We start from the raw sequence: 15194 nt of genomic DNA, 5'->3' as shown, positions 1-15194 counted from the left end.
TGTTTGTTTCGATGGCTTAACCATAATGGGTTCATCGTTGTAAAATGATTTTCACAAGGATCATCAGATTTTAGGGTGAAATAGTTAATTGTTTGTGTGCATATGGTTATAATTCTCACGTTAATACCTTCCTGCCTCATCTTCATGTGTGGGGTCTCTTGCATTCATCAGAAACACGTTAGGACTTTATTTTATGCAAATACTCACTTTTTCATCTAATTTCTAAATCGTCATGGCCTGTCCTTTTGATTTATATATATATATTGAGACCCTTATACATGTATACTTTACATGGCTGGAGAATGTGTAATTATTATTCTAACTCTTGCTTACTTAAATTTTCCAGCAAACTGTAAATGGGACAATTTTCTAGTTGCTGTTAATATAAAAAAAGGTGATGTTTTGAACCTACTGTTGGTTTGTTTTGGGGGTTAAAATGAAGGAGCTGCTTTCATTAAATCTACAGTCATGTATATTGCAGTAGCTCCATGGTTATAATTTCTAGCCAAAACTGTCTATATTTGCTTGACGCGCCTCATAGTAAAAGGCATTGTATATTAGTTGTAAAATACCTGGTGTTTGGACGGTGGCATTGACATTGCACCTTAGCTTTGTAAACATTTATTTACCACTGGATGCCTTGTTTTTCTGTAGAAATCAAAGGATGACATGGACACACGTTCGGCGAGTCACTTCAGTCTCAGATGTATAATTCTGTATATTTAAAAAGATTCCAGGAAAAGTTCCTTTATCCAGGATTTTAAAAACTGCTTTTTTAAACGGAGCAAAATGTATAATATTCTTTGAAATAAAAAGAAATGTACCTGTGAAGGGTGGTCTTTTTACATTTCCCTGTGGATGCTCATTCTCAGGTTTCATGTTTTTTTCTCTTACCTCTACTGTGACATGTCTCCATGCTTTGAGGAGATTAGGAGAGTCCCGGGGTATTGCAGGTCTCGCATCATATCATTTTTGGGTCAATATTCTGTTTATTTATCTCTCTGCACTGGCGACATCCCATACATCTTGGGAACACCTGAAGAGAATTTCTTTAAAGAGTCCTCTCCTGCTGATGTTCAGGTGTATATCAGTATGTAGTGTCTCTACTTTAAAGAGTCCTCTCCTGCTGATGTTCAGGTGTATATCAGTATGTAGTGTCTCTACTTTAAAGAGTCCTCTCCTGCTGATGTTCAGGTGTATATCAGTATGTAGTGTCTCTACTTTAAAGAGTCCTCTCCTGCTGATGTTCAGGTGTATATCAGTATGTAGTGTCTCTACTTTAAAGAGTCCTCTCCTGCTGATGTTCAGGTGTATATCAGTATGTAGTGTCTCTACTTTAAAGAGTCCTCTCCTGCTGATGTTCAGGTGTATATCAGTATGTAGTGTCTCTACTTTAAAGAGTCCTCTCCTGCTGATGTTCAGGTGTATATCAGTATGTAGTGTCTCTACTTTAAAGAGTCCTCTCCTGCTGATGTTCAGGTGTATATCAGTATTTAGTGTCTCTACTTTAAAGAGTCCTCTCCTGCTGATGTTCAGGTGTATATCAGTATGTAGTGTCTCTACTTTAAAGAGTCCTCTCCTGCTGATGTTCAGGTGTATATCAGTATGTAGTGTCTCTACTTTAAAGAGTCCTCTCCTGCTGATGTTCAGGTGTATATCAGTATGTAGTGTCTCTACTTTAAAGAGTCCTCTCCTGCTGATGTTCAGGTGTATATCAGTATGTAGTGTCTCTACTTTAAAGAGTCCTCTCCTGCTGATGTTCAGGTGTATATCAGTATGTAGTGTCTCTACTTTAAAGAGTCCTCTCCTGCTGATGTTCAGGTGTATATCAGTATGTAGTGTCTCTACTTTAAAGAGTTCTCTCCTGCTGATGTTCAGGTGTATATCAGTATGTAGTGTCTCTACTGGGACATGTCTCCATGCTTTAATGTTCAAAAAGCTCTTAATGTTCCTCATGCTGCCTGTGCTGCAGCACCTCTTTTCACCCTCTGTCTGAAACCAGAGCCCAGTCTGCTCTGATTGGCTAGCTGGCCGGCTCTCTGGCTGCCTCTTCGCCTATCACAATGTGTTGGAGCGCTAGCCAATAGAAGCGTGAGTGTTACATAGTGATGTCACTGCTCCATTTATATGCAGAAAATTTGAAATGGCACACTGAAAAAACCCTGAAGAGCCTCTTCAAGTAATTACATTTATACAATTAAGAGGAAGAAGATAAAAATAGAAACTGTGGAACTAATTATTCTCTTCTTTTCCCTGCACACTTCACCAGCTGTCTGTGAACAAGATAATAATACGACCGTTTGTCAGAAGGTATGATTTATTCATTGCACTTGGCCTTTTTATAGTTTCTGCCCTTGTACTTCTCAAAAGGGTGCGTGGGTCATTCTCTAAATGCCAGTGTTATTGTGGTGGCAAAATGCAGGTCTAAAAGTCCTCTCTTTAATAAAACGTTGAAAGTCACACACTGCAGGCTGTTCTTTAGGAAAGCACAGCTGGTAGGGCTGTCTGCTGAGCACGACAGGAGATGTTATCATCTGTTGTTTGTCCTACTTCCCTTTCTGAGATAAAACCGGCCTGTTTTATTTTTAGGCGAGAAACACAGCAATAAGTCAGTAGAAAGTTATTGTTCTGGGCTATTCGATTAGACGTGAAATACTGTAATATATATATTATACTTGATATATGTTTGCATATGATCTATTTACCATTTAAATTGTTTAATGCCATCGTAAATAATGTTTAAAAGGGCCACATACTATTAAGATTACATTTATTTTTAAGATAGCCTATTACATTTTTCTATATTATTGTTTTTTTTAAACTATTTGTTCATTTAAAGTTTTCTTATGTGTTGTGTTTTTAGGAATATATACACAACAAGGATATTTGAATTATGCTGCCTTCAAAAGCTGCTCGTTCAAAATCTAGGAAAACAAAATAAACTGTAAGATAAAAGAAAAACGTTCAAATACCATGTTCATTAATACATATATATATATACATACAGTGTCATTTGGGTGTAATAACGGAGCAATAGGGCTTTAATAGGGATGTATTAATGTGTAAAATGAGTTCCAATAACAGTGCAATAAGGATGTGATTACACTTGTGGAAAATGGGTGTCATTACAGTGTTACATGGGTATAATATTGGTATAATACGTTTTAACATGGGTAACACCAATGGTAGGCTATACCATGGGTGTACTAACGGAGTCATTTGGATGTAATTACAGTGAAACAGGGCATTTATAGAGGTGTATTAATATGGGTTTTTAAAAAACAGTGTAATGTAGAAAATTGCAATCAATTAGTTGTACATAATATTTATGTCATTGGACATTTAAGGGATAGATTGAGGCTGAATTTTTAAGAAAATACTTTCATTTTCATAATTGTCAACCGTGGATGCGTATCTTAAGTTAGATAAATAGCCATCAATTAGTTGTACATAACATAATATTGATATCTCATTGCTTATTTAAGGGTTAAAGCAGTGATATGTTGAGGGTGAAGTCTTGATTTTCACAATTGTCAACCTAGGATGCGCATCTCAAGTTGCAACACTGAAAAGTCTGCATTGTCCTTGAACGCAGCACCATTAAAGCCTAGTTGGATGGGAGTGAACAGTGAAGGTGAAGGAGGGGGGGGAGTATCTGTGGTCGCTCTGATCTGCGGGGCTCTTCATCCGTGCAGAATCTCCGCAGACTGTCACCGGGACGCATCTTTTCTCTCCCCTGTTGTCGTGAAGAGGAACCGGAGCCAAGCTGGAGGCGGCGGTGCACCGGCCTCCTCCTCCCCCGGAGCAGCAGCACTTCCAGTGGGGAGGAACCGAGAGGCAGCCCCCTCCCTGGACCGATGAACTGGCGGAGATGTCCCGGCACATCTACACCCGACACGGGATAGGAGAAGGGATGCAGAAGCCCGTGTTCCAGGTAGGACGACAGCAGCATTATGGAAATCTGTCCTACTGTCTTCTAGTTGTTTTAACGCAGATTAGGAGTACTAATATTGATAGGAAAACAGCAGATTGTGTGAAAATGTCTCTTATTTTTAATGCAAAATAACATGAGAGTCCTTATATTGATAGGGAAGAAACACGTCTTAAATCTCTCTTACTGTCTTCTAGTTGTTTTTAATGCAAAATAACATAAGAGTAACATATATATACAGGAGAGTCCTAATATAGGAAAACAAGACATTTTGTGAAAATCTCTCTTATTTTTTAATGCAAAATAACATGAGAGTCCTAATATTGATAAGAAAATAGCGTGATAAGAGTCTTATAGGAAAACAACACATCTTATGAACATCTTTCTTACGGTCTTCTAGTTCAGAGAAAACCTATATTCTCCCACAGAGGGGACGTTTCCATTGTTACAGCAGAAGTAAAGAGCTAAAAATAGCTTAATATTAATTAAGAATAATGCATAAAATATTAAAGATAAGCATGACACAAGTTACAATTTTGAAATGCAAGGTATAATTAGAGACCTAAAGTCCTGATAGAAAACAAACACATCTTGTGAACATCTCCTAATATTGATAGGAAAAACAGTGTTAGAGGTCAATAGGTTATTTGTGGGGGAAACTTCTGAAGCAATTGGAGTCAGGACTCAGAGAGAGACACAAGGAGAGCTGGAGCTTTGATGGCAAACACTGACGGTTTATTTGGAGCTTCGGCCGGAGAATTCACACGACATGTCACGGAATTGAGATTGTGGTCTGACCACACGGTTGAGATGCCACAATCAATTCTGAAGCACCCTCCTGTAGTTCGACGTTTTAACTAGTTCAGAGTGTATTAATCAACATTCTTCAATAGATAGACTAAACAGCTGAGGGACACTGAATCACATTTGTTGTCGCTTATGGCTCGGGGTCATCTACACCCCGAGAAGGATGTGTTCCAGGTGTCCCACAACAATAACTACCTCTGACAGAGAGTTGCCCGGGGCAACCATCTATGGAAATTATTCCCTGACATTATTGACCTCTTGATTTACACTCATTGATTTAAAGAAATGAACAGTGACCCCCACAGAGACAGTGAACGCATCGTGCTGCCCTCTGTTTCACTGAAGCTGCTTTTTTCATCACTCCTAACGAGCCTCGAGGGGTCATCGTTAATCAAATACAGGTCCTGCAGTATGGGGAGAGTTTGATTTATTCAAAAGGAAATTAAATCGGGTTCTTAATTATTAAGCATGTTCTGATGGATTTCTACTGATGCTGCATGAGGAAGTAGGGAATATAGATGGACTTTTTTGCACTGGAGTATCATTTAATAAACATTATTGATACTGAACAGGGCTGTAATTTATACATCTATGAATCAGTACTTTGGCTGTCAGTGTCCTTCAACGCATGCGCATTTTTTTTACAGATTTACTTATATAGATAGTTGATACAACAAGAAATATTAAAGGGATTGCAACTAACGAATGATGGAATCTCTGATGGTTTACACATTGATATAATCCCACAGAATCAGTCAATATATTATATTTAAAGGTGGGGTAGGTAAGTTTGAGAAACCGGCTCGAGATACACTTTTTGTTATATTCCATGGAATGCTCTTAACATCCCGATAGCAATGAATATCTTAAGTGCTTTGACAAAAAATCCATAAAAAAATGTCATCTGTGGAAGCCGTAGTACTGTAAAAAGCACGACCAATCATCTGAGCCGGCCCGGCTAAAATAACTGGATGGCCTACCTGCCTGTCAGCCTTCCATCTGTGCACAAACTTATCTCGTGCCCTCATTGGTCATGTGCGCGTTCGTGTGTGTTGGAGGAGGGGCTCTATAAGGAAGTGGCAGATTTTCTCCGGTTGTGTATTTTCAAATTCTAGCGCACTCGAGCCGGTTTCTCAAACTTACCTACCCTACCTTTAAGGCTGCATTTGACAACTATTTTCTACATTTACCTTTCTTTGAAATGTCCAAAATTAATATGGCCTTTGAATATCATGTTTTATTTGACTCCAACATCTAATGATTTGTATTTACTATCACCTATCTCAAAGAAAAACAGCAATGACTGAGACAACAGTGCAAATTGAAACTAGCAAATGTCTAGCATTTTAGTAACTAAACACAAAACAATTAGTTGATTATCAAAAAAGATTTTCTTTTCATTGACTTATTTGTAAATTGACTCATCATTTCAACTGTAAACCCGTCAGTAAATAAAGCAGAAAGCAGCGAATCCCAAAGGTAAATTCATCGATTAGTTATTTGACTCGAGATTTGTTGACAACTACTTTTTACTATTTAAATATTTGACATTTAAAGCAAAGAAATAAAGAACAAAACATCCAGAAAAAGTAGGATTTCTTCAGGGTTTTTGATGTCATCATGAGTCATCATTCAAGGTGAGCAGCAGAAGGAAGAAGGATGCATCCACTTACCCCAGATTCTCCAAGGTCACAGGACGACACAATGCCTCACGTACTGTAGTGTGAAAATCTGTCATGTCATTTATCATATTCCTCCCCTGCTCCCCCGTCTCAGGTGAAGTGTCGCCTCATTTGTTTCTCAAGAGCTGAGACAAATTGGCTTCATATAAAAATGGGTCACTCTAAGTGGGGGTTAGCAACGTTGATGTTCTGTAATATATATCTATTTTAATGTAATATATGTCTATATTTTTGTTGCTGTAGTATATCGGTCTTTCATAGAACATGTTAACGTATCAAGAACATTTTATATTGTGTATCATTTATGGTACATGTATTTTCTAATGTATCATACCTACCTACCTACCTACCTATCTATCTATCTATCTATCTACCTACCTACCTACCTACCTACCTACCTACCTACCTACCTACCTACCTACCTACCTACCTACCTACCTACCTACCTACCTACCTACCTACCTACCTACCTACCTACCTACCTACCTACCTACCTACCTACCTACCTACCTACCTACCTACCTACCTATATATTGATGCATTATATGTATGTTGTTTGGTTTAATAAAGCAGACAGGCAGCAACAACAATGGAGTTTGCTGCAGGAAAGGTGACCTTGACTTAGTGTGGAAGAGAGTTAGGGATAAATATAGTAATGAAAGCAGAAATAGGATCAGAAAAACAGAAAATAAAAAGGGTTGTTTGTGTTTTGTGCTCTCCAGGGTAACAGAGGGACGTTCTCCAGACGCAGCCGCCTGAAGAGGTCTGACGGCAGCACCACCTCCACCAGCTTCATCCTCAGACAGGTAGGAAACTCACCTGAACAGCAGGGGGCGTTACGCAGCCTGGGGTTTATCTCAGCATTATGCATTGTGAACATCCAAGAAGAATTATCTCAGATATAGTCTCTCCTGCGCCCAGTCTGCTCTGATTGGTTAGCTGGCCAGCTCTGTTGTGATTGGTCAACCGCTTAGAGATGTCACGTACAGTACAATGTGTTGGAGCGCTAGCCAATAGGAGTGCGAGCGTCACATGAGGATGTCTCTTTTTGATCCTGGGAATGCACCACCATTTTTAGCAAAACTCGTATTAGTTTACTGACAGTTAACCTTTTGTATTTGGTTATTTAATGTGATTTTTAAAGACATTTTACAGTTGAAAGACGTGTCAATTATCAGTTTATATTGATATTTGATAGTCTCCTACACAATTTGGGACTTATTTTAAAAAAAATCTTTGGTTGAAATTCCTCTTCATCTTCTCGTAGAGACTTCAGAAAGGGATTTCTCTGTGCGTCTGAACTCATTTAACCCTCAAGCTTTTAGTTTCACGCATACAAGTTTTATTCTCAAGTGACGAGTGAATTAAAGGCGTCAGTTGCCAAGCCTGAAGCTGTTGGCCTCTTTTGTATTTAGGAAATCAATGTCTTCGATTAGTTTCCTCCTGGGAATTCAGCCTGCTCTGCTGCTAAAGAGCCGTCTATCAACCATGTATATAATTCATGAGGTTGTGCCACTGTAAAACAAATTCAAAAAGGTGTCCTGTATGACGTCCCTTCTGTAGTTCATAATACAGAGAGCAGACACTCTGTACTTTGACATCCTGCTAACATGTAACCAAGGGAACTGAGGCCATTCAGCAGCACAAGGACAGGCTGTCATTGGCTGCCTTTGTCCGCCTCTCTTTATTTTTCTACTTCACTTTTTTCTAACCTCTCCTCCATACGTTACCTTGAACTGCTGCTTCCTGTGCTCCTTGTGTCTCACAGAGGAGACGCCTTTTCCACGTGGTGGTGCCAACAAAAGAGAAATTGTCAAATCTAATAGCCGGATGTGATTTATTATGATGTCTTCTGGGGCTTCTGCATTTGCTTTGTAGGTCAGATTGAGTCCCGGGGTATTGCAGGTCTCCCATAATATCATTTTTTGGTCAATATTCTGGTTGCATCCATGGCTTGCAGCATCCCGTAAATCTTGGGAAACACTTGTATTGAAGATAATTTCTTTAAAGAGGACATATTCTGCTCATTTTCAGGTTCATATTAGTATTTTGTGCCTCTACTTTTCACCCTCTGTCTCTGTCTGCTCTGATTGGTCAACCGCTTAGAGATGTCCCGCCCCTTAGCATAGTGATGTCGCTATGTTACTGCAGTAAACAAAGGAATACAACTCGTGTTTTCACATAAAGTGTAGGTAAAACAAAACAAACAATCTAAAAAGCAACCAAAAAACAAAAATAACAAATGTAAACACTAATATATTTAAAGGTCACCTATCATGCTATTTGTAGGCAATAGCATAGGTCTCAGATATATACAAATATATAAAAAACATGTCTATGAAGTGTTTTGCTCAAAATACCAAACAGATCACCCATTCTAGCCATGCCTCATATCCCTCTATTTCACTTCCTGTTTCAAAAGTGCTGATTTGGGGTATAAAGCTTTAAAAAAATTGATAAAAAATAAAAAAGGAGGGGTCTGAGCTCATGCGGGACCCGGCAGCTACTGTCTAAACTAAATACTGCCGTGATGAAACGCCATATCATGGATTATCAAGGATTATCTCTGAAACAGTATGGAGCTCAAAGGCTTTCTCTCTTGCCGGTTATACCACAAGGTGAGTTCCTTTTTATTTCCTGCTTCTTCACACACATGCTCTCCAGTACAGGTTAGCTCTGAGTGTTAGCGATGCTAATGTAAACACCGACCATATTACGTCCAAAACAGTCGGGCATTGTTTCTGATAGCAACGTTTCTGATTGGGCCGTGGGTCCACATTTCAGATATTACGTCATATCGGACGCAAATCTGGATCAGCTCCGTTGTACCCCCGTTTTTAGAGATTTGGGTACGGAGGAAAAGAGAGAGGGTTTTATTTTCTGACGCTGCGTGAGTTCCCTGACACACCGGGGACACATTGATGTAGAAAATACATCACAAAGTGCATTTTGTATGATAGGTCCCCTTTAAAGTTAAATTTAAGAGGGGACTAAAATATGTTCTCATTATGTCTTCCAGTTGCTAGCCCTTGCAAGAATGAATGTACTAATTATGACATTTTTACACAAATGTCCAAAAGGATTAAATAATGGAGTGACGAACATGGACGTAAACTGCAATTTGGCGAGTTGGCAGAGGCGTTAATTATATTTTTGAAGCACTTTTAACTAAACCTGTTTAGTAAAGACAGGATAACTACAGAGCAGATGATAATGACAGAATAGTACAGTGCTTCAGATTTATACATGTCTTTGTGTTTTAATGACACACTGTATGTTCAACTTGTTGACATCTCCAATTAACTATTGAATGCCGACTACATGACAGAAGCACGGATTCATTATGTGGCTCACAGGAAGGAGGAAAAACAACATATACCCAGCTAGGGGAGTAATGGATTACATGTAACGGGAGGGATGACTAGCAGGATTACAGTGTTAGTAAAAACCTAAAAAGATCATATAGTGTGTGTTGGAAAAGGATCAGATGTTGTCTCTTCTCTGTCAGCTGTTCTGTTCTGTAGGATAATACTTTACGTGTGAAACTATACTTCTACTGCCTGAATCTGCTTTATGGTTTTCACTTTCTTTGCTTCATTTGTTCTGTTTTTAATTCAGCAGGTGAACCTATATGTTCATAAAATAGTGTGTGTGAGCTTAACTGTGTGTGTTTAACTAAAACGGAGCATTTTCTGTCAGCTCAGATTTGATTTCTGCTTTTTTAAACTGTAGTATGTGCTCATGTGTTTCAGTGTTGGTGTATCGGCTGAATGTGCTTCATGAAAGGCAGGTTTTACTATCAATAAAATCTTTTTGATCCTAAATATATTTTCTTTTCTAAGGTCACATTGTTCTGTTGTCTTATTTAATACACATAAGTAAAACAACATCTTCTTGATATGACTTATGCATTCATTTGCATTGCATTTGATATTGAGATAATCCAAAAGTAGCAGAAAGTAATCCGGTTACTTTTATATTGTGATGCTCAGATTACTGATTTCACAGGTAACTAATAATTGTAACATATTACATTTTTTTTAAAGTAACCCTCCCAACCCTTGCATATAAACCCAAAAACATATCAGATATGAAGGAAGTAGCCACCAAATGAGAAGTGAGGTATAGAACACATCCAGTCTCTTGCTCACTCAGTTTCTTCTTCACACGGTCTCAGATATCTTTCACACCCCCGCTGTGTTTGTGTCACCGTGTGATCGTCATCAGGTGAGAAAAGGAGCTCTTTGATTCCCTCGTGTATCCATGGCAACGGCAGTCCTTCAACAACATGGGTCAAGCCCAGAAGGTTGATTAGCAAACTGCTTTTCGTCTTCTTCCTCCTCCTGCTCCTCCTCTTCTTCTTCATATTCTTCCTCCTCCTCCTCCTCCTCCTCCTCCTCCTCCTCCTCCTCCTCCTCCTCCTCCTCCTCCTACTTTGGACTTAATTTAAATATTAAAGAGAACATATTAAGCTAATTTTCAGGTATATCAGTATTTAGTGTCTCTACTTTAAAGAGTCCTCTCCCGCTGATGTTCAGGTGTATATCAGTATGTAGTGTCTCTACTTTAAAGAGTCCTCTCCTGCTGATGTTCAGGTGTATATCAGTATTTAGTGTCTCTACTTTAAAGAGTCCTCTCCTGCTGATGTTCAGGTGTATATCAGTATGTAGTGTCTCTACTTTAAAGAGTCCTCTCCTGCTGATGTTCAGGTGTATATCAGTATGGAGTGTCTCTACTTTAAAGAGTCCTCTCCTGCTGATGTTCAGGTGTATATCAGTATGTAGTGTCTCTACTTTAAAGAGTCCTCTCCTGCTGAGTTTCAGGTGTATATCAGTATGTAGTGTCTCTACTTTAAAGAGTCCTCTCCTGCTGATGTTCAGGTGTATATCAGTATGTAGTGTCTCTACTTTAAAGAGTTCTCTCCTGCTGATGTTCAGGTGTATATCAGTATGTAGTGTCTCTACTTTAAAGAGTCCTCTCCTGCTGATGTTCAGGTGTATATCAGTATGTAGTGTCTCTACTTTAAAGAGTTCTCTCCTGCTGATGTTCAGGTGTATATCAGTATGTAGTGTCTCTACTTTAAAGAGTCCTCTCCTGCTGATGTTCAGGTGTATATCAGTATGTAGTGTCTCTACTTTAAAGAGTTCTCTCCTGCTGATGTTCAGGTGTATATCAGTATGTAGTGTCTCTACTTTAAAGAGTCCTCTCCTGCTGATGTTCAGGTGTATATCAGTATGTAGTGTCTCTACTTTAAAGAGTTCTCCTGCTGATGTTCAGGTGTATATCAGTATGTAGTGTCTCTACTTTAAAGAGTTCTCTCCTGCTGATGTTCAGGTGTATATCAGTATGTAGTGTCTCTACTTTAAAGAGTTCTCTCCCTCTGATGTTCAGGTGTATATCAGTATGTAGTGTCTCTACTTTAAAGAGTCCTCTCCTGCTGATGTTCAGGTGTATATCAGTATGTAGTGTCTCTACTTTAAAGAGTCCTCTCCTGCTGATGTTCAGGTGTATATCAGTATGTAGTGTCTCTACTTTAAAGAGTCCTCTCCTGCTGATGTTCAGGTGTATATCAGTATGTAGTGTCTCTACTTTAAAGAGTCCTCTCCTGCTGATGTTCAGGTGTATATCAGTATGTGTCTCTACTTTAAAGAGTCCTCTCCTGCTGATGTTCAGGTGTATATCAGTATTTAGTGTCTCTACTTTAAAGAGTCCTCTCCTGCTGATGTTCAGGTGTATATCAGTATGTAGTGTCTCTACTTTAAAGAGTTCTCTCCTGCTGATGTTCAGGTGTATATCAGTATGTAGTGTCTCTACTTTAAAGAGTCCTCTCCTGCTGATGTTCAGGTGTATATCAGTATGTAGTGTCTCTACTTTAAAGAGTCCTCTCCTGCTGATGTTCAGGTGTATATCAGTATGTAGTGTCTCTACTTTAAAGAGTCCTCTCCTGCTGATGTTCAGGTGTATATCAGTATGTAGTGTCTCTACTTTAAAGAGTTCTCCTGCTGATGTTCAGGTGTATATCAGTATGTAGTGTCTCTACTTTAAAGAGTCCTCTCCTGCTGATGTTCAGGTGTATATCAGTATGTAGTGTCTCTACTTTAAAGAGTCCTCTCCTGCTGATGTTCAGGTGTATATCAGTATGTAGTGTCTCTACTTTAAAGAGTCCTCTCCTGCTGATGTTCAGGTGTATATCAGTATGTAGTGTCTCTACTTTAAAGAGTCCTCTCCTGCTGATGTTCAGGTGTATATCAGTATGTAGTGTCTCTACTTTAAAGAGTCCTCTCCTGCTGATGTTCAGGTGTATATCAGTATGTAGTGTCTCTACTGGGACATGTCTCCATGCTTTAATGTTCAAAAAGCTCTTAATGTTTCTCATACTGCCTGTGCTGCAGCACCTCTTTTCACCCTCTGTCTGAAACCAGAGCCCAGTCTGCTCTGATTGGTTAGCTGGCCGGCTCTGTTGTGACACTTAGAGATGTCCCGCCCCTTAGCCTGTCACCTGCAATGTGTTGGAGCGCTAGCCAATAGAAGCGTGACTGTTACATAGTGATGTCAATATGGAGGGAACTTTGGGATTTTGGCTTTTTCAGACCATTGACATGCACAAAAACCTATTTTACACCTCAGGAAAGGGAAACCCCCCAAAAGCATAATAACAGGGCCTCTTGAAGCACAGTACTTGAGTTAATGTACTTTTTTACACTTTGCATGATGCTCACAGAAAGATGTTTGTCTGTGTGGTCGGTGGTCGGATGCCTGAACGTTTTACAGGTCAAACTCTAAGCTCCACAATATGTTAAAGGATGCATACAGTCTGCAGATAATCCAGATCTGCAGCGTTGAAGTGGCACAGAGGACATTTGCTCTGTTTTCACGATATTTGTGTCGAGAGCTAATATACAGCTCTAATCTGAATGCACGCACATGATGGATACTTCACAGTACAGGTATGGCAAGCCGATTTAGCTTTTATTCATTTCTGGAGGATATCAAAAAATCAATTCTTACTAGTAAGAATGCGAATTCTTGATATCAGAAATTCAATTGTAACTAGTTGTAATGTGTATTCTTGATATCAGAAATTGAATTTTAACTAGTAATAATACAATTTCTACTAGTTAAAATGCTAATTATTGATATCAGAATTAAATTCTAACTAGTGCTAATGCAAATGACCCTCATTTCAATATGCATGAAAGACGTTAAACTTTGCCCCACCGATGTGTATGGTCTGTGAAGATGGATGTGCTTCGTAGGATTAGGAGGAGAATTCTAACCAGTCAAAGAAACGTCCAACAAAGACTACTTTCAAGAAGTGATTTGAGGACAATTGACGTATTCATTGTCAATTTGCAACGGATTGAAAATGACCAAGATACGTTTCGTGAATTGATAGAGAGTTTAACCACTCTTAGAACTTCCCTCGTTGCGGTTAACGAGCCTGACATTATTTCCATCACAGCCCCACGCCATCGCACTGGTAGGCTACTCATGTTTGGTCTTTGTGTTCATTAATTGGAGGTTGTGTGTGTTGGGGAAATATTTTCCAAGGCCCATAACTTTGACCCAGTTTATCAGTTCTGTCCTGACTGAGCACACGCACCTGTAGCCTTGGCTGCTGTGCTCTCAGTGTTTTGCCTCCCTGTTCCTGCCTGTTGGCGTCAGCTGATAGAGGTGTTATGCTTCTATCTTGTTCTGCTCAATGTTGATTACTCTCTCTGAACTAGCTGAATACACGGGTCTGGGGTAGAGTTCTTCAGAATTGACGTGGCAACTCCACCGTGAAGTCAGAACCTCTAACTCTTGACTTGTTTGGTGAATTCTCCGGCCGAAGCTCCAAATAAACCCATCAGTGTTTGACATCAAAGCTCCAGCTCTCCCCGTGTCTCCTTTTGAGTCGGTGACTCCTCCTGCATGGCTACACAGAAGTTTCCCCCACAGTGTGTATTTTCAGCAACGTGTCTGCAAAAAATAATTAATCTCGAGTGTACGAAGCAGCAGACTCTAAATGAAGCACGATGGTGGGGTGTTTATACTTTTCTGCTGCATATGCATTCATAAAAAGACGTGGAATTTCTTTTTAAAGTAGTTTTATTTTAATGGTCCCTTTATTATACTGTTTTTCATCGATATATTATAGGTCTCAGATATATACAGAACATGTCTCTGATTGGCTGAAACACCAAACAGATCATTGCAGCATCCCATAATCCCCTCTGTTTCAGCCCTGTTTCAAAAGTGCTGATTCTCTGTCTGTTACTTTAGATGAAAATAAGGAGCCCCTCCCCACGCCCCTCTGAGAGACATTTGGTTACAAAGAACACAATGTAGTACCCCATTCACACCAACGGTGTTTCAGGGCCGGTTCGGAGCTGGAGCTTGAAAAGCACCGGGTTTTCCTGTTCACACTGCAGCGGAGCAGCCTCTAAGCTCCGGAATCCGGTTCGTTTCGAGCACCAAAAAGTTGTCCGTCTAGAAGCAAGAACCGCATACGTCATGCTTACGTCGGAGGGGGGCGAGATTAACCTGAGCTAACAGTTAAGGCGAGTACGGCAAATGAAAGTTGTAACAAGCAGTAGTGCTGAGCAAAGTGACTAGAACGCAACCACACACTTTATAAAGTCAGGCAACACTAACCAGGCTTCGTGTGATTCTGTTTATTTGTACCTTACTTTGACCATCTGTTCGCTGTTATTGATCATTGTGGAGAGCAGGCAGACGTTTTGTTTGTTATTATAGCAGCTATCGGATGGAATCAATACATGGGCTGCACA

General features: G+C 39.6%; 1 protein-coding gene across 3 annotated transcripts in view; it reads left to right on the top strand.

Moving 5' to 3' along the window:
• Positions 1-3670: 3670 nt before the first annotated feature.
• The window catches only part of cacnb4a (calcium channel, voltage-dependent, beta 4a subunit), a 47286-nt gene continuing 35762 nt past the window's right edge, over positions 3671-15194 (top strand). For 2 of the 3 annotated variants that reach the window (XM_034147787.1, XM_034147786.1), the window contains exons 1-2: positions 3671-3934; positions 7143-7226. In XM_034147787.1, coding sequence (XP_034003678.1) covers positions 3872-3934; positions 7143-7226 — 147 coding nt within the window. In that variant the 5' untranslated portion in view covers positions 3671-3871. Of the gene's footprint in view, positions 3935-7142; positions 7227-13257; positions 13368-15194 lie in introns of those variants that run through there. The other variant, XM_034147789.1, reaches the window with a different exon arrangement.

The sequence above is a fragment of the Trematomus bernacchii genome, unplaced genomic scaffold (genome assembly GCF_902827165.1).
Source record: "Trematomus bernacchii unplaced genomic scaffold, fTreBer1.1, whole genome shotgun sequence".
Classification (NCBI taxonomy): Eukaryota; Metazoa; Chordata; class Actinopteri; order Perciformes; family Nototheniidae; genus Trematomus; species Trematomus bernacchii.
Note: the sequence above shows the minus strand (reverse complement) of the source record. Positions and strands in the feature narration are given on the sequence as shown.